Below are 25511 nucleotides of genomic sequence, written 5' to 3' on the forward strand. Positions count from 1 at the left end.
TCTTGTAAGACCTTACAAGATCTTGTAAGATCTTGTCACAAGATTCTTACAAGAATCTTGTAAGATCTTACAAGATCTTGTAAGAATCTTGTGACAAGATCTTACCTGATCTTGTAAGATCTTACAAGATTCTTGTAAGAATCTTGTGACAAGATCTTACCTGATCTTGTAAGATCTTACAAGATTCTTGTAAGAATCTTGTGACAAGATCTTACAAGATTCTTGTATGAATCTTGTGACAAGATCTTACCAGATTCCATAAGATTCTTAACTAAGAATCTTGATAAGTATCTTAGTAAGAAACTTACAAGAATCTTACAAGATCTGGTAGGATTCCTGTGACAAGAATCTTAATTAAGTACCTTCACAAGTTTTCAAAAGAACTTGTTAAGATTCTCAACAATGTCTTAATGATCTCTAAAAGAACTTACAAGAACTTGTGAGATTTTCAAACAACTTACAAGAATTTTTACAGAATCTGTAAAAATTCTTAAGTATCATATTTTTTTCAGACCATAGTAGGTAACTGATGGTTTATGCAATATTCAGTAACTGGATGATTGAGGAATGGAGATCACAACTAAGAAAGAATTTCTTCATCCAACATTAAGCAAAATTTATTGCAAATTCTCAACACTGTGAAATTAATTACTAAAAAATATCTTGTTAAGAAACGTTAACTGGTAAACATGCACGATTTAAATGACAACTGTACAAGAAGAGTTCTTGTTCTTCCCTTTGGTGTGTTTTAAAAATTAAAAAAAAACAATTGTTTTAATTGTTGGAGTCATTTGACAGTTTGATTTGAACTACCATAGTTATCCTTACACAAATAAGCCATAATAACTAAAGGCATGTCCCAGTTTTAAATTGTTCTTCGTTTGATTCAAACTGCAATGGTTTTTCTTCTTTTAGAATAATTTAAGCATGAAAACAAAAAAAAAACAACAAAATTTTGTATTGCAGCAAACGTGTTCAAAGAATTAAAGCTCACAACACTCATCTCAGTTGGCATTTTAGTCAATTTGACAGCTACTTGACAAGCAAATTTGCAAATATTTCAATTTTGTACAAATATCAACCAAGCTTTAGTTCATTCAACATTGCCCTCTACATTGTGAACTTTTCTCTTGGAATCCAAGCAATTTTTTTTATTCAAGTAGAGCCTTATTTGAGACCACCTCTTATTCATTTGGGCATCACCAAATTTCTGATTTATGGCTCCTGTGGGAAGAAAAAAAGAAAAAAAGAAAAAAAGAAAATAGTAATTTGTATACAGGTACAAAATATACTAAAACCTTGAGAGCGTATTTTTTAAAATCCCTGCCAGAGAGGAGTAATAGGAGCTTGGTTTCATTGTGAGGAGTACTTAGTAAGGTAGAGGGGAGGAGCTTCTCAATGGTTCTCCTTGATCACCATCATGCCTCATCTGTACGCAAAGGAAAGGAGGTAGTGACTATCTTTAACAAGAATTTATCATCTTTAAGAGCAAAATTTTTATGCACAGGTTCCCAGTTATGAATCTTGGCAATTTGCACTGCCCAACTCCAATCCAACAAACTTTGTTTACGCTTTGCACTGCTGAAACAGCTATTCCAAATTCCCACAAAAAGTTGATAAATGAAAAATTACCTTTTTACAATCAGGAGTTGCCACCCTTCTATCCCATTCTGTGCTTGTAGCATTAAGATGGGACTCAAAGTCTACTTTATTCAGGATAAAATCATTTTTACAGGTGATCCTATTTCTCCAGTTCTCCTGTGAATATGAATTGAAAAAATGTTTACATTTGTTGAGCAATCCCTCCACTGAATTAAGTTTCATTAACCTTTAGAACAAAGAAAATTGTGAGAAAGGGAAGCAAGGAATCATAACTCAGCATTAAATGAAAACCAGAAAAAAAAAATACACACACATTCACAAAACAAAACAAATAAAAACTAAACAGAACCAAACAAAATACAAAAAATGTTGCATGGAATTAATACAGGTATTGAATGTATTAGAGTAAAATTAAGAGGATAACAGTGCCAAAATTCTGCCTTAAGCCATCTAAGTCAATGAAGTCTTGAAGGAGGGGGGGGGGGGGGGGGAATGAACTATCATGCAACAACATTGAGTATTTAGAGTTCTTACATCAGCAGAAGAACTTCCCATTTTTTGGTAATTTTTGTTTGCTTTGGGAAGATTTCCACCACTGTGGACACGGCCGTGATAATCAAACCCAGTTTGGCTTTCATCATCATCCTCACCAGTGGAAACTTTTAAGTAGAACGTGGCAATTTATAATTATTTGGGAATAAAGGAATTCCATAATCGATTTCGCGTTGTTATTGCACCCTTCTAGTTTAACTTCTAGTGGTTATTAGTAAAGCCGAAGACAAATTAATTGTTTATTGTGAACCATTTCCATGCGAGACGACTGGAAGCTACGATGATTCTGCCTACAACACTTAAATCCAGAACAATCTGGATTAAAACTGACTTGAGAGAATTGCTACAAGTGCAGTAAGGTTAGCAGCCGCCGTTACGTGGTTTTGATGATGATAGCGTTACATCTCGTGTCAGTTTCCACTCAATTCTAAACAAAAACGCTTCCTGACGAAATCGAACCCTAACGAGATTTTATGATTTGCCTTGTATAAAAATACCGTGGCCTTGCAATTACATAAACTTATCGTCACTTTTTTCGTCCATGCTGAAAGAATCTAAAAAGTGCGAGAAATAAGTCTATCGCATCACCTTCCAGATGTGTAATGTTGATAACGTGAACTTAATGAATAAAAGTCAGTAGCACTTACCTTCGGGATGATTTGCCTTCATTTGCTTCATTACCAGTCGTGCACTAGTGGTTTTTTTAGAAATCTTCTCAAGATACTTAAACTACCAAGACCAATGTGTTCCTTGAGTTATAAAGCGAGTGTCGTGCACAATCATACGTGTGCTTTCTATGAGCTTAGATGTGTAAACTATTCACCTGAGGCCCCTTCACGTGACAGAATAAAACAAGGATATCGCAAACTTGAATGTGTAATCGTAGTGTTCTTTCACAAGAAAAGCAAAACGCGATTTATCTCCTCTGGTGTGCTGTAAACTCATGTTACTTACCGACTGCGTCATTTTCTGTATTTTAAGCGACAGTAACATTAGTTATTTTGTAAAGAACTTGGCTTGTAAAATCCTAATTCTCGAGATCATTATTCTTCTTCAGGGCTTTAGACACAATTAAATTTCACAACGAGGTAGATAACACTCAACCAAAGTAAAATTTCTGTAAAACTTTGCCGAAACGAAATGGCGCGAGAACGGTTGACAACAACGGTCGAGTGAACAATTTGTAATTTTGCGCCGGCCGTAGCGGGAGACTGGGGAAAACCTTAGTGAAAGTACAAAATGTCACGCAACTCTCGCAAGTATTTTGTAAGTAACTACCTATAAACTTTTTTAAAATACTTTTAATTTCTGCCATCTGACCGGTCTGCAAATTTCCGATGTTTATTTGTTATTATTTTGTAAAGAATTTGGTCGGTAAAATCCTAATTCTCAAAATCATTCTTCTTCTTTAGGGCTGTAAGGCACAGTTAAATTTCGCAACCAGGCAGATAACACTCGACCAATGTAGCATTTCTGTCAAACTTTGTCCGAAACGATATGATGCAAAAACAGTTAACAACAACGATCAAGTGTACAATTTGCAATTCTGTGTATGCGCAGTGGCGTGGAATGCCTTGGTGAAAGTACAAATTTCATGCAACTTTCTTGAAAAATATTTTTACAAGCAGTTAGCTATGAATTTTTTTTTAAATACATCTTTTCACTCTGCCATCTGGCTGGTCTGCATACTGCCATTTTTTTTTTTTCTGAACCATATCAGCGAAAGTCTCTTGCTTGTGGAATGTGGTGACATTATCTATGGGTGTCTTTATGTTGAAGGGAAAGATGGGAAGGTTTAATCCCTTTCTAGACACTCCCTATGAACATGATTAGTGATTATTTAAACTAGCTGTTCAGTATATTTCATAATCAATCATCAAATGTAATCTGAAAAGACTGTCCAAATTTAATCTGCTGATACCATAATTCCAGTGGAACAATTACCTCTTTAGAAAGCAGCTGCATGTATATTGTGTTCTCAGGTCTGAAATTTGCACACCATACCCTAGAAGCTTCCTTGACGTTATGTGATCCCCTTTTGGACATGGCATTTTTCACATCATGTGTGAGAGGTTTTAAGCCTTATGCATCCCCATGCTCTCTTATGAACAGAACAGGATAAGCATTTCAAGTTACTCAAGAATGTACTGGAATAAACTTGATAAAATCTTGTCAAGAACATTTAAATTCCTACTGATCTTAAAATTTTGATTCTTACAAAACTCTTAGATGAACTTTAGATGAAATCCTGTCTAGAATCTTAATGATGTTACATTTACAGATCTTACTTCATTATTAAGATTCTTAAACAAACTTACCAAGATCTTGTCAAGAAGCTTGTAAGATCTTCCTTTTCTTAAAGATTAGGATTCTTACAACTGAGATTCTTAAGTGAACTTTATATGATGTTGTTAAGAACTTTCAAGATCTTAATGCCCATGTGTTGTAAAAATTTTTTTTAGGATTCTTAAAAGATTCTTAAATAAACTTAATAAGATCTTGTTGAGAACCTTTCAAAATCTTAACCCCCATTTCTTGTAAAATTTTGTGAGGATTCTTACAAGATTCTTAAATAAACTTAGTAAGATCTTGTTAAGAACCTTCCAAGATCTTAATCCCCATGTGTTGTAAAATTTTGTCAAGATTCTTACAAGATTCTTGTATAAACTTAATAAGATCTTTTAAGATCTTACAATGCTCAAACCTGGTTAAGATTTGTTCAAGAATTTGGCAAGATCTTATTAAGATTATTAATTCTTAAGAAGATCTTAGTAAGATCTTCATCTTAATTGCCATCTTATAAGATTCTTACAAGATCTTCCAAGATCTTACAAGATCTTCCAAGATCTTACAAGATCTTCCAAGATCTTAATAAGATTTCCACCTGGGTCAGGTCTAATGGTAAGTGTGCTGAACCCTGAATGGAGCAGATGGCTTTGTTTTCTTTAGCAAGCTAATACATAAGCAATGTTAAAGGTCATGCAATGTGAAAAAAACTGACATCACCTTACTGTACCTCAAGCTCACCTCACACTAAATATTTCCCTATCCAGCCCCCCCACTCCATCAATAAGCAGAGTCTGCCAAAAAACCCTTGTGTCGAACTCAGTTATGTAAAAATATTTAGCCATATTATTCATTATGAAAAGTATCCAAAATGTTTTCACATTCAGATGAAATTTAAGACGATCACATTTTGAAGATAAAGAAAACCAAAGAAAAAAATTAAACCAAACTCATATTTTCACTCTTTCTAACCTGTTAATAAAACTGTTAATCCTATGAAAATCAAATATATTTATGTAAAAAAAAGATAAAATCACAATTCCCGTGAAGATAAAGTCTCCACATCACCTTTCACATGAAAAGTATCATGTACCCTCAATAAGTTGACATAATTTCCTTACCTGAGTCCAAGCTGATTGCTCTTCTACTTTTCTTAGCTTTTGAACTCTCCTCCTTCTTTACTGATGTGGCTTTTCTGAAACAGAGATGCATGAAAGAGAACCAGGTTCTGAATACAAACTGACATCAGTATCCATATTCTCCATACTGTTCTCTATGCATTTTCTAAGCTGCTGACAAGGAGAATTTGTTTAATAATCAAGAACTTCTATAGTTGGTGATCATTTCCTTGACTCTTGATTCAGGGCTGATATTAGGGTCAAAGAGTTTAACTACAACTGTATGAAATGGAATGAAATTGAAAAAACAAATCACATACCTGATTTTTGGAGGAAGAGGATCTTCATCAGAATCTAAAATAGACGTAAAATTAATTTAGAAATAAGGTCAGGACATCATTGTGATATTGTACGTATAATTAAAAAGTGAATCTTTTTATATCATGTTTTTGTAATAATGCAAATTGCATTTGGAATTGACAAGGACACTGTAAAGCACAATACACAATTAATACTAATACAGAGGTATAACAGTTTGTGTAGTCTCAACATCTGTTCCTTTTGAAACTGTTTGTGTTCATCCTAAAACATTACCTGAGTCAATAATGTTTATTCCTTTCTTCTTCCTCTTCTGATTTTCTTTTGGTTTTTGTTTTCAGGCAATGTCATCATCCTCACTTCTTGATAAACTCTGCCCAGCAAATTAACAATTACATATTTTAATTCACACAACATGAGATAAATTCGCTTCTTTTGACCTAACAACAACAACTGGATAAGATCAAAGGGGGTGTTGTTCCTTGTAGCACAACTTTCTTACAAGACATTTTATTCCAGCTCAGAAAATTAAGAGAAGACACCAGGTGTAGAAACCAATCCCCCTCCTGGCCCCAGTCCGCAAGTTTGACTTTCGCACAGATCATACAAATAAAAAAGGTGTGAGCTTGAGTTAAAGGCAATTGCAAGTACATTGTTACGCCAGCCATATTCCCAAATTGTCAGGTAAATTGCTCTTTCATCAAGTGACAAATGTTTCCTATATTGTTAGTATTGCTTATGTTATACATAATTATTTCTTGTTACTTATATTTCCTATGTTATTTCCCATCTCATAATTAGTCATTCTGTTCTTGATGTATTATGTTCGCAATACTTTATGTAGAAACCACTGGCAATGGCATGTAAATAGAAGAGTTCAGTCCAGTCATCAGGAAATTAAACTTATCTAAAATTTATTGCTGGCACGTTGGTTACACCAGGCTTGTGGAGAAAATAGTCTGAGTAAGGTGAAGTCTCAATGTTTCTTTATCGATCACCTTTCAAGTTGATCAACAATTTCATTTTCCCTTCAGTCTGAGTAAATGAAAGATTACCTAGTACTTGTCAAAATTGTGAAACAGGCATTAGAATTGCATACTGCAACTGCTCTGCAGAATTAGTAAACTGCAGTTTGAACAAATTTGAAGGGAATGCTAAAGTCCTGGATATTTCAATGTTGAGTGAAATTTATGTAGCAGTGTATCACATCACATTGTTCAACCCTTAAACTCCCAGATGTAATTAACATGTAACTTCTCCCTAAAAATATCTCTACAATATCCAACAAAAGGGTAATGAAAAAAGTTACTATCTTGATCTAAAAACAAATTCCTATAACAAATGTACAAGGAAACTTCTAGAAACAAGTGGGGAGAATTAGAAAACAGATCTTGGGAGTTAAATAATGAAGACAAAATTGCTTCATGATATGACCTTGTTAAAGATAAAAAACAAAGGCAAACATTGTAACTTATCAGCCTCACTCAGCTACCCTGACATACTCAGACTATTGAAAATTACACCTACAAAGTTAGTTAACACACAGTACCACACCATTTTTTACGTTCCAGCCCAGAAAGATACCTTAGGTTGGATATATGTAGTGGAATGAAACTCTTCTTTAAAACATGTTGTAAAATTACCTACCATGTGCCAAATAAAAGATTCATGACAGAGGAAATTTTACCACGTATGACAATACATATCAATTTTAGCGAAATTCTGCCGCTGAGAACTAAAACGACCAACAAACCATTTTAGTATAGTGATGTGTTCACATCACCCTCCGACATTTCGCGCCATCTTTGGGAATCTCCTGTACTTCAGTCAGCGGTCACCAACTTAGCTAGTTTCCAGACTCCTGCTATTTCTCTTCCGCTAATTTTCCGAAAAAAACAATAGGTCATAAGATAACCATAATTTAATTCAAATTCACGGAACCAAACGAAAGGAGCTGTCAGACAAGGGAGGTTGAACCACGTGCAGTTGCCCCAATAGATTGCTTTGAAAATGGCAAATAGATCCGCGGAGAACACTTCTCAGGGGTACGTACTCTGTCGTGGATGTCGATATTTCCATGAATGACTGCGCCCTAGATTCGCGCCGGCTCGTTCTGCGATGTGGTTCTTTCGTTGCGCTGTCGTCTCCTCGAGTTATATCGTTTCTTTATTGAAAAATATTCAAATTCGCAGCATGAAATTTGCAAAACGTTATTTGAAGTTTTATACGCTGATATTCAAAAACAATTTCATGTAATATACAATGACACTATAGAAAAAAAAAAACTGCGCATAAAAGTTCTACAGATTGGATTTGAATGGAATAAGTGAGGTCGTGCACGTTTTCCCAAACTTAAAATTACACTGGTTTCTAAATTGTGTTTGCTTGAGTGGTGGCAGATGATGGAGTTTATGCGCAGAATTGGATACAACTGAGTCAAAGAGTTAACGTTTGTAACACTCTTCTTTGCGTCTGTCTTTCAAATATCTGATTTCATAAAATGTATTTAGTCTCTATTGTAAAACTAGAATCGGCCATATCTCCGGAAGTTTTAGTGCTTACTGTGATTTGATAAACGAAACGAAACGAACTGAAAATATGAACATCTCCGTGGTGTTCTTAGCTAATCAAATCCTCTTCTGTATTTAAAGGAAGGACTGCGCCATTTAGCCATAAAATGTAGATCTATAATTACAAAAGAAAAAAAAAATCCGTGAGGCTGCAGCATCGATGTTCGTAGTCGACGGATGATTCGATTACGTGACATGACACCTTCCCTGAAAAATATCGCGTGACTAGAGTTGTTTTGCGGCATGTTTCTGATTGGAAAATAATAACGATAAAAAGAGTTTTCGTTGAGGTTTCAGTAATAATAATGGTTGTTGTGTTATCATTTGTATGAGTTCTGGACTGAACTGACCGGTTCATCCATAAGGGGGGCATTGGGATTTTCGATATTTTTTTAGGATCGGTTTTTGTGCCATGGAATTTTGGTTTTTCAGATTGTGTGTTCATTACGGATTGCGGATTTTCCGTTCTTTAGCATATGTTTTTCGGTTTCGTCATAAATACTTGTCTTATGGGTTTCGGATTTGGTTTCCTAAGTGGTTTTCGGATTTTCCCATTTGGATTCCGGTTTCTCTTCGATCCAAGCGGCCACTGATCTCGAATAGCCGCGAAACCTCTGTATGTTCCACTTGTCAACACTGTATCGGAACGATCAGGGTTTTGAGAACTGGGATGTGAACACATATAGATTTTGACGGTTTTGCATGATGTTTTTGATTTTGATCTAATTTTTTTGCGGTTTTGCGGTTGTGGATAGATTTTTCGACAGCTTAGAGGTTTCTAATGGACCCTCTCATCCTTCTGTACAGTGGAGTTCCACACGGATTCTTGTTTTGCAAATTGAAAATCTCTCTTTCTAAAATTACAAATCTTCATTTTCGTTCTGTTCCGTGTCTTAAATTACAGTAAGCCTTGTGTAGTTATTTCCTCTGAAATTGTATGTGGATCTTTTTATACAGATTTTCATTCTCAAAATTATCAATTTAGGTGCCTCACAATTATCAAAGAGAGTCTGTTTGATCTTGGCTGTCTTCTTCCAGCTCTAAATGAAATATTGAAGTAACCTTTATCAGACAATGATGACAAAATTGTTTACATATCATAATAATTTGATTTAGCACCCTTCTTCCAAAAAGCAACCCCTTTGGAATAAGTACCCCCTTCCCCCCTGTTTTATGTTGGAAAGTTAGACAGGTGATGATGTTTTGCTAAAAATTCACTTGTAATTTCATGCTTGCACAATTGATCATTATTATTACATGTATTATTATTATTATTTTTAAGCTTGTCATTATTTTTATACTGGCCTTTGTCAAGCAAAGGTTCAAATCTGGACTTCAAAACTACATTGGATTTCCTGGTTCGCTGATGTGAGAACAGAATTGATTAATAGAGCAAAAAGATCAAGGCTTATATTGAAGGTCAGCAACATATAGTCTGATCATTGTGTACTTTTAAGTAGTTGTACCTAAGTCTAAGTGACACCCAGCTACATGTACTTTTTTTCAAAAAAGTTGCAACTTGTAATAAAGGCACAGGGATGTGCTGCTGGTTTGGGTGGCATTTTCATGACTCACTTAGCTATAATGGTGTTACATTTTCAATAGAGTTACAAGAGTGGGGACTAACTGGAAAATTTTCGTACATCAAAATAAGGATTTACAAACAGGAAGATTCAAACTAGATTTAAATGTACCAGAATATTAATGCACTGAAAATGAAAAGTAAAGTGTTCTAAATTCACATAAACAAATGTGTCACTTCATTTTAGGATCATGACCTACTTAAAAGACTTGGTTTTAGCTAGATAGATGCATCTATAAACAGAAATTGACTAAGTTGGGATCACAAGTATTACATTTCTGGTAAAGTGACTCCCTTAGCAGATGGGGTGTACAGTTGGCCACAGAATAGACTATAATAGGGCAGGTATTCCGAGGCGCCAGCAGCACATGGGTAGATGGGATCACAAAAGTAACACTTTCCACTTCATTGACCAAAAAACTGACCCCTACCCCTAATCTACCAGGAAATTGTGCCATTTCAGTCAGAATATAAACACAGTGCAATAATATGAGGCACTCCCTTATTGAATGGGTCTAATGGGAGTGTATTTTTAAGTGAGCTTAATTTGGGTGCCCATGTTTTACTAATGTTTGTGTGGTTTCCTTTCAGACAATTTGATTTTTTTAAGTGGTTTTGGCAACAGATTCACCATGGCTGTTATGTTTGGAGCCACTTCCAGCACATGCCTGAATATGTTTTTAAGTAAAAAATGGAATTTCTCAGATGCCTGACCCAGCTGGATGGGTGCAGGGTAAGTGGTCATACCATAGCAGCCTAATTTTGAATAAATTGAGTGTTTGTTTGTTTTGCTTTGTTTTTTCTCTCACTGTTAAAATCATTTTAAAGAGTATAGTAGCTATAGGTTAACTCAGTTTCCATGGGTCAGTATTATTTTATGAACAAATGTTAATATAGTTATTAAATGGAATTTAACATACAGTTTAAATGACTAAGAGCAAATACATGCATGGTCAGTAGCGTTTTCAGACATTTGGTTTATGTCTTAGCCAGCTGTTAGCATCCGTGCAGTATTTGTTGCATTCTGCATAGTTTGCATCAGCACTGCTGTGGATGTTAGGGCCCTGGGGCTGTCCTCATCCAGCAGTATACCTTATCAGTGTATGTGTTGGTTTATCGTGTGCCCGTGTTGTGTTTGCTGTTCTGTAGTGTGGGATTCTTGTCCTTGAGGATAGCAGTTCTCGGTGTTTCCTCCCTCAACCGCAACTGCAGGGTTTGTTTTGCAGGGTCTATTTCAGCAAGCTGCCACTTTAGCGTTGGGTAGGCCAGTTGGGTGTTCTAGCATCTTGGGGTGTGACTGTAGTTGCAGCTCCTGGGCCCCTTGGGCACCCAGCCTCCATTTGTGATGTAAGTGTGAACTTGATATTAAGTTATTTATTTGGAATATTTATACAGGCTGGCTCAGTTCGGCTTTTAAAAGCAGGTGTAAATGTGGGCCCTATAAATGATAAGAAGGCCACACTGGGGCAACATTTGTTACTCTTTGTTGAAGTCTGTGAGTTGTTTTACTCTTTAACTCTCAAGATCTGATTATTGATTAATTCTCCCCTCTAGCTGCTGCACAATTGCATATTCATCAGTTATGAGAACTTTTCTGTTAGATCAAGAAAACATCTTCTACCTGAGAAGTCTGGGTATTCTCATCACCTGTTTGCTAGATAATGTGTGGATATTATAGGGAGAAGTTACCTGTTAATCATTTCTGGGAGTTAGGGGGTTAATGTCCGCTGCTTATAACCAGTACAGAGAAGATGTAGGAGAGTATGGGGCCTATGGTTTATCATCCTTAGCTGAGAAGACTAGAACATCTAACCATTTGCAGATGTTGTATCAAAGGCAGCATGTTCTTGTTAGTTATTTTAAGACCTGAGTGTTGTTGTGGTCTGGGCTTGAACCCTCAGCAACCAACATAGCCATAACACCTTCGCAATGTAAAAAGAAATCACAAGGACTCATCCAAAGCAGTCGCTAGATACTTCAATCTGCACAATCATTCTTGGCAGCATATGGCACTTTGTGGCCTTTCCCTACATCTAGGCAGTTCGGGCTGCATAACTCCAGAACAACAATTATCTTTCAAATAGGCACTCTTAAGCCACATGGTATCAACGAATGCTTTTCATTCAGCTAATATATTCTTGTTTTCCTGTCACCATATTCCCACCAATAACATAGCTCCATTTTCTGCATATAAATACACACACAACCCACAATTCCTCCAATTGCTTCGATGAAGGGCTTTTTGCGCTCAAAACGTCAGCTTTTAAACCCCTTACTCTGGCCAATTTACATTATCAACTCAGTCAAAAATACTAAATTACTCTGTTATACTCTCCCACTGATGCAGCACCACAGTTTCTTTAGAAATTTACCCCCTTTACCTGCACAACAGTCCAGCACTCAACACGAGCAAGCAGAAAAAAAATTCCTCTGTTTTAATTAGTTTTTCAGATTATTGTCACTGTTCTTGTATACGGGATCCTGTTCTACCCATTTTTTGCTGTCTTACAACTGACAACAGACTGGCTGGGTCCTTGCTGGGTTTTCTTTATGTTACAATCAGGTGAGGTAGCTATTACTTTGTTTATGAATACCAATTTGATCAGACTGTGAGTTTGTTTTTGAACTAGCAAATACAGTACCAACGGAAATTTATAGTTAAGAGTCTAGAGAATATGGATATTGATGTTAACCCTTTAATTCCCATGAGTGACTAAGAGAGAATTTCTCGTAATAGTGTAGTCTGATCGTCCGGGTGAGTGTAGTCCTGAGGAGGACTGATGTCGGTGACTGACGTTTCGACAACCTGAGCAGAAGTCATCTTTAGAGCCAAGGAATAGTTGTTGTCAGTCGAATGTTCCTAGTCCGGTTTGTGTAAACTGATCGGTCGGTTTTGCCGCGATGTTATTGGCTGTAAGACTCAAGTGGCGTAGGTCGGTCGTGATTGGTCAGTCTCGACCGTTAGTAAAGTTCGGTTCGTTTGTAATGTTAATGTCATGGATGAGTCGTTTGTATGGTGCCGGTAGTGGTTGACACCTGTTGAGGGGAGTCTGTTCCAAGTTAGTAAACCAGATTTCCAGAGTCAGGCGTTGAAAGTAGTTGGTGCTGTAGGTTTGGCATTGCGCAGAGTCCCAGTCAATAGTGTGGTTCGGGAGTCGGTGATGTTCAGCAACGTGAAATTTTCTATTCTTACAAAAAATTTTGAAAGTTTTTCACATTTTTTTAGCTTTCTTGATCAATTATCTTGTATAAAGAGCTGAAAGAGCTGCTATTGGCTGCACCAAATTGGTGATCTCTTTTATAACGCGTACGAGTATCAAGATGTTGAGCTGAAGAATACAGTAGAAATAAATTGATTATTTAGAAATGGTTGTCAAAAAGCCAAGGCAGGAGAGGATCCTTGCCAAAGACGTCATTTGTTTGGTAAGGAGAGTGGAATGAAGAGTCATTTACAGGGAAAAGAACCCTCAGCTAGGGTACCTGGATTATGAGCTTGGATGCTCTGACAATGAGCTAAAGAAGTCGCGAACAAAAGTGTCTAAACTAAATGAACTATGCAAAGTGAAGCCTCATGTTAAATTAGATAAATTCAATATCTTCTACTCTTCCTGCTCGTTTTATCTTTTTCAATTTTTTTATCATTATTAATTTTTTTAATGAGTAACTTTAGCGCGAAAAACTCATCTTGGTATATCAATGCGAAACAGTGTTAGAAAACTAATATGGAGGATGGAGAAGCTTTTTTTTACACTATGTAGTAAAAGTTGGAGAATATTTGAAGCTATAATTTGGTGTTAGATCAAGGCAACAACTTCTACCTGATAAGTTTAAATATTTTCATCAGCTGTTTGCTGTTTAATGTAAGAATATCACAAGGAGAGGTTTCATGTTGATCACTCCTGGGAGTTAAAGGTTTAATCCGCTTTTTAAAGAGCAGAGAAAAAAAGTCTTTTGGCAGATATTAGTCCAGGTGTACCAATCACAATCACCAACACGAATCATTAACTCACAATTTCAATGAAAACGACAAAGGCGGCGAATATCCTGGTTAGGTTGTTAGTCGAGGAAAGCCAGCAACTAAACTCGAAGAAGTGAAAGACAAGAAAGAAAGCCAAATTTTTAGCGAATGAAATGATACTGATTTCAAACTATGCACAAAAAGACAAAAGAAAGAATGCAATAAAATGAAACAAAAGAAGAAGAGCAATAAGAAACTGTTGAATTTTTTTCCTTACTATTTATCACTCGTGTAGCTTTGTAACCCTTCTTTTCCAGCAGCGATGCCAAGTGAAATGGCCACCATGATCACTGGAAGACCTACCCATAAAGAAAGGAAGGAAATCTTAACACTTCAATGGATTACAACATCAGATTTGGTGATCCGAAAGCATGCATGGTTATAGCTACAAGTGCACGCTGTAAAATAATAAACTCACCCCATGAGATGACGTGATACATGTGCATCTTGGTGTTGATGTTGTAAACTTTCACAACGAAGAAGTAGAGATAAATTGCCTCGATCAGCATCCAACAGAAAGCGGCCATGAAGAAATACTGCATCAGAGCTGCTATTGTAACACAGGCAGCCTGTGAAAAGAAAAAGTTTTCGTATTCTTATCGTGCTCCTTTCGACGATATTTACGGTGCAAAGAGTAAATTCATTCTATGGATAGAAAGAGAGGCCACTAACTTTATTTTCTGTGGCGTTTATTCCGGCGATGAAGATGATCTGTCCAGCTCCAAGGGACATAGAAACACTCAGTCGAATTTGAGGGAGAGGTTGACGAACATCTCTGATGAAAATAAAGTAAAAAAAAACAATGAATTAGACAAAGGCAACAACAACAATAACATCAACACACACTGAGTACATCAGAACAACAAAATTGAATCAAAAGATACAGCAAAATATGGCTAAAGATATCAACTAAATCTTGACATCAAAGGAAAGAAGAAAAACAGTAAATAGCTCTAGAAAGGACAAAAAAAAGGAAAGCATTACGAGGAAAATAGCTTAACCGAAAACAATTCATAAAACGTGAAACCATGAGCTTTTCAAGCGCTCTTGATGGGGCATGAAATCGACTTTGAATTTCTTAGTTATCTGGCTGGCTGGCATGCATGTTCTTATTGGCATGGAGATTTGCATTGAGATCTCTTTTCTCTCTAGCCTTCTTGAAGGGAGTTAAGAATTTACGTCACTAATATTCAGGTACATTACTTACGTGAGGCAAGAATAAAGTATTAATGTTAGAAGTATCCCGACGATGGAGAGGCTCAGTCCCACGTAGGTGATAACTTTCAGAACTGTTTCGTACTCCTCGGTGAGCTGTGTCAAAAAAGAAAAAGAAATTTAAAATAAAACATTGAGGTATTTAATTGAGCCCATAAAATTATAGAGTAAGGCAAAAATTATTTGATTACCTTTGTGCTACCGTCGTAGTCCATTAAGACGGCGAAATGCGTCATATGATTGCAGCTGCAAACTGTTTCTTCTGAGTTGCTTTTTGATGTAACTACATGGCATCCTTCCTCTGAAAAGCCTTCTGAGCTGAAAAAAAGTAGGTCGACAAAGCGCACAAAATTGTTCATCGTTTTGGAAGAGGCGATGTTTGACAATTTTGCGCTAAGTTTTTCCTTCATTGTAGTCTTAGCTGCGAGAACATTTTAGTCAGACTTCCTCTCTCTAAAAACGCCAACATGTTGGCCTCCAGGGAAAATCATACTAAGAACGTTCATTTATTCTCCTTCATACTTAAATCAATTTAAGAAGGAATAAATACTGAACAATAATATATTGCAGTTTTATTTTTACCTATTGCTGCTGCCACTCCAAAACATACAACGCTTCTCTGCTGTCAAGACCTGAAAATGGATTTTATCTTGTCAGAATGAATCATAATAACGCGTAACTACGAATTTTAATGTTACCTTAAGGTTTTTGAACTTAAGGATGACATTTTCTCCCAATTTATTTGGCTTGGGGTCCATGGTTATGGCCATTATCCTGGAGTTGATATACCTATAAAGAAATTATATTTGAAAATGAATCATAACCAAGGAATCAACAAGCATATACTCTCGCTAGATTCAAGCGAATTTTTATTGAAGGTGGAATAGTCTGAGACAGGCAGGGAGACTTCCAACCTTAGTTGGAACTTTTGACAGTTTCTAAGGTCAGTTTAGTTGAACTTGGGTCTTACGTGTTTCTGCGTTGTGTGTTTTTGGGGAAAGGGACATACAATAAAATGAAAATAACATCACCCTTTGTTGACTGTTTTATTCCTGATAGGTTGATCTGTCAGAAGTAGGGCATGCAGATCCTTGTACACAAAAGCAACCACCAATGACCCTTAAAACCCCCAAGAATCAACAAAAAATAAGATATTAAAATTAAAATTTTTATCATGACATTAGAAGGAAGGCAAATGATTCAAGAAAATAGACTATGTAAAGTAATAAACCGCATTTTTTTGAGGATTTATTTCAATACAGAAATTTCGATTGGAGAAACCAAGGTAACTAAAAGTTGTACAGTTAACACGCTGGTTAATACGAACCATTTTCCTCAAAATTTGAAGAAGCGATATCGATTCTCGCTTGCCATCGTTGTTCCTCAAAGTGGAAGTAACTCGCATTCTGGCGATAGGCTTTTTGAATGGCCAAAACTGTCAAACCGAGCGAGAAGAAAGGTTTCAAAATTTTGAAGGTTTTCTATTCTGTCTTATTGATTGTTTCAAGATACTTTTAATTCCCCTCACCGCAAAATTTTAAAGTATCAAACAAATTAAAAAAAAAAAACCAGACATCGATAACATTCAACAATAACGTTTAAGGCGTATAACTGAGTTCTTACATTATCTAGGAAATTATGCTGCTCAGTCGGTCTGTCAGCAAGTCATTAAGTAACAGAGAAATAAACTTTAAACCTAAACAGTATTGAAGGCCGCAACCTCACCCATTTTTGGGTACACGATCCTTTTTGAAAGCCTAATTCCACTCAGGTGCTGCTTTCCATAATTAAGAGCAAATTTCTCGACTGCCTCTGCCACCTCAAAGATGGATTTTCTTAGTGTTTTAACCTCTTCCATGTTGGCCATGTCTTTTGCGACGTTCGCGATATTTATGGTGAAATTTTCAAACACATCTACAGCCTCCTGCAATGACGTAAAATATCTCCAGGTCATTAACTAGCCAGTCTCATATATACAATTGATATTAAGAAGGCGGTAAAAGTCTAGCAGGAGGCCCTCGATGGTGTCCAGGGTATTCATTGTCAAAATAACTTTTTTAGGAGTCTGGATTATTTTTTCCCATTTTTCACCCTTTTCACCTCATATGGCTTGAATGGTGGTTTATCCTGAAAGATCAGATATTTACTTTTATGGTTTAAATAAATATATCAAAGTTAAAAGCCTTCAAGTTATGAAAATTGGATACCTTTATGGAAATATTTCTGGTAATGTTTATTCCGGATAATTTTGACACAGAAGCATTTGCCTAGAATTAAAAAAAAAAAAAATGTCACATTTATAAACAGAGAAGGTCCCGAAAAGTGACATGCATAGAAACGTAAATGACTATTTAGAACACAAACCAGCTCCTCCACTGCCCTTAAACACGATGACAATGGTGTTGTTGACGAGGGCGATGGCGATGGCGATGGCGATGGCGATGGCGATGGCGATGGCGATGGCGATGGCGATGGCGATGGCGATGGCGATGGCGATGGCGATGGCGATGGCGATGGCGATGGCGATGGCGATGGCGATGGCGATGGCGATGGCGATGGCGATGGCGATGGCGATGGCGATGGCGATGGCGATGGCGATGGCGATGGCGATGGCGATGGCGATGGCGATGGCGATGGCGATGCTGGAGATGGATGAGAGAGGAAAATCTTGGATTAGAACGAGATGTCAATTGAGCTGTTTCAATGTTTTACGGCTTTCCTCTTAGCACGATTGTATATTTTTCCAACTATTGGGAAGCGAATGACAGGAAACGGTTTAAAGGTTCAAAAATTCAAACTTGTCATATCGCTCAATTTACAAAACTTGGATGAAACAGATGTTTTATAATAAGTGAACGCTAGCGAGGATCACTTTGGTTTCCTTCCAATACAGGTTTTGCTAAATGTGTCATAACACCATATGTCGCCAATGTTACGAAGTACTCAACTTGAAGTGTGCTATGCCAACCGAAACTATTGGAATACATTACCTCGAACATCCCCGTTGTTATAATGAGGGAGAAAAAGACAAACGAGCTATGGCTTTTGTTAATTGATTAGGTAGCTGAGGAAATGGTTTACTACTCAACTATTAGCTTGATCGCGATACTCGCCGGTTTTAATTTCTGTGCATGTTTGTTGCACCTTACACCATTGCATCTTCGATTGCGTTAAGCACCGGTGAAGTTTCGATTACATTGAGCACCAGCAAGTCTGTCGGGTCCCCCCTCCCTTATCATTTTGTACCTTTTATTTCTGAGAATGGGTTATTTATGGTGCTTGGGACATATTCCACGTCATTATAGTGACCCACTCCTCTTACCATATCGTTGTGTACAAGGTGGTCCAACGTAGTCTTGGTAAGAGCCCTGCCAAGAGTTTTGTCCAGGAGCTGAATTTGCTGAACAAATGTCACAAATGCAATACAGAGGAATTAATTATTCCAAAAAGAAAAGAAAAGATCAGATTTACACACGCGATTGTACCTAACAAATGGGCAAACTCCCAGAATCTCGAAACAGAATTAATTTTACTGACAATTATTTTCCATTTACTGATTGAATAGAAGTGTGCTCTGATTGAACAGAGGTATACGTCGTTCATCAATACTCGTCACAGATATTAAACTTAAGTTTGTTTGCCAAACCAGTACCGTTGATGATGATTTTTTTTTGTTTTTTTTTAAACGTACATGCGCTTTTGTTTCTTACACTTTCTCTTCTTAACAGGTGTCAGATTGTGACAGATACATTTAAAGAAATGCTTCAAAGTTTGTTGGCAAGCCATTTGAATCACCTTTTTCATTATAAAAATAAAAATATTTCGGTGAAGCCTCTATTTAACTTGCATTACCTCAGTCTGTTTCAACTACCATTTACTCGTTCAAAAATTGTTCAGCTCATGGAGGATCTTGCCGTAATTACAGCCCTAAATCAGTAGGGTACACACAGGCACCCATACTTCGATATGTTTTGTTCAAAAGAACATGCATTCATTCACTGACATCAATGAAAACGCCTTGTCACGTATGGCAAGGGAAAATTCCGTTGGCTAGATTTTCCCAATCTCTACGCCCTCGACAAAAGTTGTTAAATATACAATCCCCATCGCTGTTTTTCCAGCTGCAGGCGATGTAAAAAAAAAAAGAAAAAAATTTAGAGTCATCATTCTTTTTCGAAACATATGTCCCGGATTTTTTCATGGGCATTATGCTCAACCACTAATACGCGCTTAGAAGGTCGTTCATCGCTCACACGTACAAGTTAGATGAGCTGAGCATATTCTGTGAACAATATTTCCACTTTTAAGAAGCAAGAACAATTTTCCTGACATAAGTGGAAGACTGTAGTGTTTCAGCACATAGTAGACTTTATGGTTGGAGTGTGATCTTACCTCCGGGAATCTCGCAAATATAGGCTTTTTTATCATTCCAAGAGGTACCATTAAAGAGGCCTTTATTCCTGGATATTTCCGCACAATCGTCGTTACCATCTGGCTCAGAATCTCGCCATTTCGAAATGTTTAATTGTTCTCCACTCAGCCAAGTCCAAACCCCGCCTGTCTTCCATAAACCAATGTGCCACGCACTAGTATTCCGAGTACCACGCTTCTGAATCTCGTTACTGATAAACTGCCATTCTTCTTCAGTTTCGATGGAGACTAAGTCAAATCCCTGGTCGTTACAGACACGCCTACTGTTATTCCAATCTCTTCCGCTTTTCGAAAATATATAAGAGTTTTTGAAACAGGTTGCTTGGCACTCTAAGAGAAAAACCAGTACTTCAAAACTGGTACTCAAGACCTTGGGCATACATTCTTTGATGTGCTATGTTTAAAAGAACATGCATTTACTAACTGACCTCAGTGAACACGCCTTGTAACTTGTGGCAAGGGAAAATTCCGTTGGCTAGATTATCCCAATCTCAACGCAATCGACAAAAGTTGTTAAATATACAATTTCGATCGCGGTTTTTCAGCTGCAGGCGATGCAAAAAAAAAAAGACAATTTTAGAGTGATCATTTTTTTTTTCGAAACATATGTCCCGGATTTTTTTATGGGCATTATGTTCAACTACTAATACGCGCTTAAAAGTTCATTCGTCGCTGACACGTACATGTTCAAGTGAGGTGAGCTGAGCATATTCTGTGAACAATATCTTCATCTTAAGAAGCAAATGCAATTTTTCTGACACAAGTGCAAGACTGAAATATTTCAGCATGTAATACACTTTATGGTTGGAATGTGATCTTACCTCCGGGAATCTCGCAAATGTAGGCATTTTCATCATTCGGAGAGATATCATTAAAGAGGCTTCCATTCTTGGATATTTCCGCATATTGGCTGTTACCATCTTGCTCAGAATCTCGCCATTTCGAAATATTTAGCTTTTCTCCACTCAGCCAAGTCCAAACCCCGCTTATCGTCCATAAACCAATGTGCCACGCACTAGTATTCCAAGTACCACGCTTTTGAATTTCATGTTTGATAAACTTCCATTCTTCTTCAGTTTCGATGGAGACTAAGTCAAATCCCTGGTCTAAACAGACGTGCCTGTTGTCAAACCAATCTCTTCCGCTTTTCGAAAATATGTAAGAGGAGTTTTTGAAACAGGTTGCTTGGCACTCTATGGGAAAAAAAATAAAGGACAAAAAATAGACCAAAAAATGTATACTGTTGTAACAATAGTGATAATTCTGATGGTGGAGACAAAGGAATAAATAAATAATTGTTTACTGATCATAACACTAGTAATAACGATATAGATGAAGAAGAGAAAGTATATTTTTATTCCATTAACATTGATAAAAAACAATGGGCATCAAAACTTTCTACCTCACCAAAGGAAAAATTAGAATTAGGCAAGGTTTTAAAAGTGGAAATTGGGGAAATCAGGGTAATAGCACCGTTAGTCTGACTTTTTTTTATTTTTGCTTTCCAACTAACGTTTTTTTAATAGCAAGCCGATGTAATTCCAGGAGGAAGTCTATCACTAATCATTTTGATAATTCAGTCAAATCCTCTCTTTTTTTCCGGTTAATTTTTATGGTACATAAATATTATATTGGAATTACACTTTCTCACCTGTTCCTGGCAATTCCATCATCAAATGAAGGATGACTGTAGAAGAGAAAATGAGATTGTTATGTCGAAAATAACGTTTGAAACAACTAAAAAGTTTATTAGATTTCGAGGTAGACTAGTGCTAATGCATTTTATTCGCTGCATACACTTTAAAACCTACCTATGACTTTTCTTACCTTCCCTTAGGAGCTTAGGGATGCGTTTCATCAGATGTTTAAATGATTATAATTCAAGGACCACCTTCAATTTGTTATTTATCTCTTGCCTTTAATTTTGTTGAATTGAAATTTAAATCTAAAATGGAAATGAAAGGAAATTGCGGTAAAAAATGCCAAAACTTTAGACAGTTTTTAACTTTTCCTCGAAGTAACCAGGATGGGCGCTTATTCCTTTGGGCAACGACTTCACATGCTTAGAGCAAGGCAAATACTTGTGCCTTATAGCTTTGTTTTTCCCAGAATCATCACCGAGAGGTCAAACGTATGGATTAGACATTTATTTGTAAGTTCAAAAAGTTCAAAATTGTCGCTTCTCGGAACAGATAACTACAATATAAATATTTACAACTTATTCGATGCCGACATTTTGCGCGATATTATTCCAAGTCAAGAGAGTGCCGTTGGGAAACCATTCAAGTGCTCTATATAACCGTCAGAAAAGTTTAATGAGCTAAGAAATTTGTTGCTTAAAAAAGGGAAAAAACAACTACAACAACAATAATATCCGTTTGGTAGGTGCAGCCTTCTGTTGTTCCGCTCTCCGTCCATATTTTTGCACTGTTATACAGTGGAATACCGTGAGCATGTTCCATTGCCCAAATAAATGGCTTAAATGGCGTAGTAGCGGAGAGATAAAAAAGTATATCTTTCGACAAATGACCCTATTATTATTTCAAAAAAAAAAGAAAAAAAACTGATGTGAGTGGAGATGAAAATTGTAAATGAAGACAGTAAACGTAAAAATTTTGCTTTTTTTTTTCTCTTTTTCTAACTGGGTTGGAATTCATTAATTTACCGTCTACTGGGTTTTGGCGTCCATTTAGAAAATAAAATTCAACAACTGAAACCGATAAAAAATTCGAGGATGCAAGGAATTTATTAAAGGGAATTAAAAGATGAACCCGTCACAAGCTGAACTGTTGCTGACGGCATTTATTATGATAAACACTTGTCCAAACTGGCCCTCTGTTTATCACAATTATTTTTTCGACTTAGCGTTTTTATGAAATGAGCACGAATGCAACTCCCATTTCTTTTCGTGCAAGATTGTTTAAGTGAAACGTCTGAATTAGTTTTAGTCGACGAACTCAATTCGTTTTTTTCGTGAAAAAGATCATATATAGCGTCTGTTTATTTCTCGATTGACTTATGGTTACAGCAGCTTCATGAGGTAGGCGACTATGTTATCGTGTTCCTGAAACCTTATATAATATTTCTGAAAGGCTTTGCACTAAACGTCCATTAAGACACAACAATCGTGAATTATAACTACCATTTCAATTTTAAAACCGCAAAACTGTTTCAAAAATAAAAAATATCCAGATCTAACCAGACACTATTTACTTAACATTTCCATAACATAATCAGAAGATGTAGTAGAGCTTCGGTTGTACTTACTCAGAGCAGAGTGTAAAAACAGGGCTGTGAACATTTTACCGGATTGAAGCCCAATTCTTCAAGCTCACGATATAGAGAAGTTGCCCCCAGCAGATGCTAGCACGCTTATGCTATATAGTTCTTAACATGAAAACAACACCGACGCGACAGATTGTGTAACGTATTAAAACTCTTTTGAGGGCGGTAATATGACATATGATAATACTCGATCGCTTCTCACTGACATAAGCCACCACTATTTTTTCCCTTGATAAAAGGAACAATGAAGCTAAAGGCTTTTTCCACCAGGTGCAAAGGAATTGTTTGCTTCAGCAAAACAGGAAACTCGCTATAATTAGCTATATAGAAATAGCTATACTAGTTTACATTTTCTTATAGAGCAGATAATAATAAGTTGATAAAATACGTTTTTAATAAAACTTGTTCATGAATCATGTTTAAAGTTAGTGTTCTTTTGTAAATCAGTATTTTCCTACCGGAAGCTTTATCGAGTATTCGATCTGTTCAACTGCACGGATGCAAGAAATTACCATCTATCCATCAAATAAATGAAGCTGCTCGTTGAAACTGATAACGTTTACATCGTATTTTAATAACTTCACCAGCGGGACTGATTCTATAATACATGTATGGGGAATAAACCAGGGGAAGTAGAAGTCCTCTGGTGAATTCATATCAACGCTGGAGTTGTAACGACATGCAGGGGAATCCAGCATTTCTCTGAGTCTGCGAGAAACACAATAACATCGATATTTGTTTAAATAGTAATTGGGAGAGTGGAATAGCAAATAATAAGGAGGGAGGCTCGAGCGCTCGAAGGAAGGCGCGCAAAGGACACTAATAAGTGAAAACTTTCCCTTTAAAGAGACGAAAAGTGTCCTTTATGGCTCCTCAATGTTATAGACCAGTCTAGAAGAGGGGGGGGGGGTGGGGAAGGGTAGGATAAAATTTACTTTATCTTTCCATAGGGTTCTGTGTGATATTCTTATCCTTCCTCATTGGCAACTAACAATCACTTTGATATGATTCGAACTAGCTCTAGGCAAGCAAATTGATATTCCGCTCGTTGATAAACTGGACACTGTAAGTCAATGTCGCGAAAGACAATAGCATTTTAGGCGATACAAGACCGCCGAACGTCTAAGGCAATTGCGGAAGATTCGTTTAGAAAAAGTAGAATCCCCCACCGGATTTTTAGGTTGGTATGTTGCAGAGTCCGAAAACGGAAGTTCAAGGCAATCCGTATGGTTTACATACTCCATGATCGCGTAATAAAAAAAGACGCCTTTAAGTGACCACATGCCAAATTACGTCAACACTCAAAATTTTTCGCAATGCCGACCGCCAATAGAAACACAGAAGTGTCCTGCGGTGTCTCAAGAGGCTATCAGCAAAAACAAATTTTGCGGGTAACAATCGAACAGGTGTCCGTACCAGAACGTAGTTAAATGGTCTAAGAACTCATTTTTATCTCTTTATCTTTCGTTATTCACAGTCAGTGATCTAAAGCACAAATAGCTGTTTTCTAGATTATTTAGAGCAGACTATTGGAGCCAGGGTACCTGGCAAGGGTCACTTGCCGACGACGCGACGGTAATTGCAACATTCAGTATTAAACAGCATGTCATTTTTCCCGTTCTGTATGGTTAAAGACAGAGTAACATTAAGTAGAATCACAAAACGCTGTTTCAAGTCATTCGAGTGACGCCTCTTAGTTTTATATATATATATATATATATTTTTTTTTTTTTTTTTCCATTCGCATTTCCCATCCGCCATCCACACCCGCCATCTGCAGTCATCCGGTCCACGTTTTACAGACACCTGGACGTTTTGCCTCACAAAACACCTCGGTAGTTCTTTCTGGTGACATGTTCAAATTGACTACTCACAAGTTGGCAGGTTAAAGAATTCGGTTGGATAAGACGTCTTTGATAATTACTCACGTGCGTTTTGATATTAAGGAAACCTTTTATTTGAAATTATTGTTAATACAGAAATGCTTAGTTTGACATTACCTCAAAACTACTTAAGTTGGATTTGGGCTTTTACCTACCACGTTATCCACAGTTATTTAATAACGATATAGCTGCTTCTCAAAGCACGCCCTTGTACTACAGGAACAAGAAAATTTAAAAGGTTCTATCGCTATCTGCTGCCGTATTTTCTTCCGAAGGCCTTTAGGGAAACAACAAGCTCGAACCGCGTGCGAGAACTCTGAAGAAGTCTTTTTTTTTTTTTTTTTGACTATGCTTGCGATACTAATAAACTCAACAAAAATTCAAATTCTAAAGAGAAATTTGGTACTCACTCAACAAAGTTATTGAATATAGGACGATTCCCCAAATCTGACAAGCCTTTGTCAACATCTCACTTTTCTGTTTGAGTTACGTTTCTCTCAGCCTTACGCTCAACCAATTCTAATCTTTTTTTCCCCAAATTTCCTTCCGGCCGAATCAGGTTGGTAGCAATTCTTCTTTGGGAAAACTTTTTTCCAGATCAGTCTCATGGTAAAAGAATAAGCTTTCAGAGTGTGTTGTTTTGAGTCAAAA

General features: G+C 36.7%; 3 protein-coding genes and 1 long non-coding RNA gene across 5 annotated transcripts in view; 1 reads left to right on the plus strand and 3 right to left on the minus strand.

Moving 5' to 3' along the window:
• LOC149051659 (replication factor C subunit 1-like) overlaps nucleotides 1-25511 on the minus strand; it is a 232892-nt gene that overhangs the window by 168736 nt on the left and 38645 nt on the right. The gene's annotated exons all lie outside the window — the stretch shown is intronic.
• The window catches only part of LOC149051672 (uncharacterized), a 225988-nt gene that overhangs the window by 32148 nt on the left and 168329 nt on the right, over nucleotides 1-25511 (minus strand). The window lies entirely within an intron of this gene.
• Nucleotides 7768-16291, plus strand: LOC149051674 (uncharacterized). Its single transcript, XR_016180962.1, has 5 exons — nucleotides 7768-7921; nucleotides 9729-9865; nucleotides 10620-11691; nucleotides 12472-12591; nucleotides 14307-16291. It is a non-coding gene; the product is annotated as an uncharacterized LOC149051674 (long non-coding RNA).
• Nucleotides 15441-17579, minus strand: LOC149051675 (adhesion G protein-coupled receptor L4-like). 2 transcript variants are annotated; one of them, XM_089185106.1, is made up of 7 exons: nucleotides 17469-17579; nucleotides 16987-17185; nucleotides 16589-16696; nucleotides 16293-16380; nucleotides 15960-16050; nucleotides 15844-15893; nucleotides 15441-15579 (listed from the first exon to the last, which is right to left on the minus strand). In XM_089185106.1, exons 2-7 carry the CDS (start codon nucleotides 17126-17128, stop codon nucleotides 15441-15443), a joined length of 618 nt encoding a protein of 205 aa, XP_089041232.1. In that variant the 5' UTR covers nucleotides 17129-17185; nucleotides 17469-17579. The 2 variants fall into 2 exon arrangements, with proteins under 2 accessions (XP_089041232.1, XP_089041229.1); XM_089185103.1 differs by lacking the exon at nucleotides 17469-17579 and having other exon boundaries at nucleotides 16987-17220.

This window comes from Pocillopora damicornis, chromosome 1 (assembly GCF_964200805.1).
Source record: "Pocillopora damicornis chromosome 1, jaPocDami1.2, whole genome shotgun sequence".
NCBI lineage: Eukaryota > Metazoa > Cnidaria > Anthozoa > Scleractinia > Pocilloporidae > Pocillopora > Pocillopora damicornis.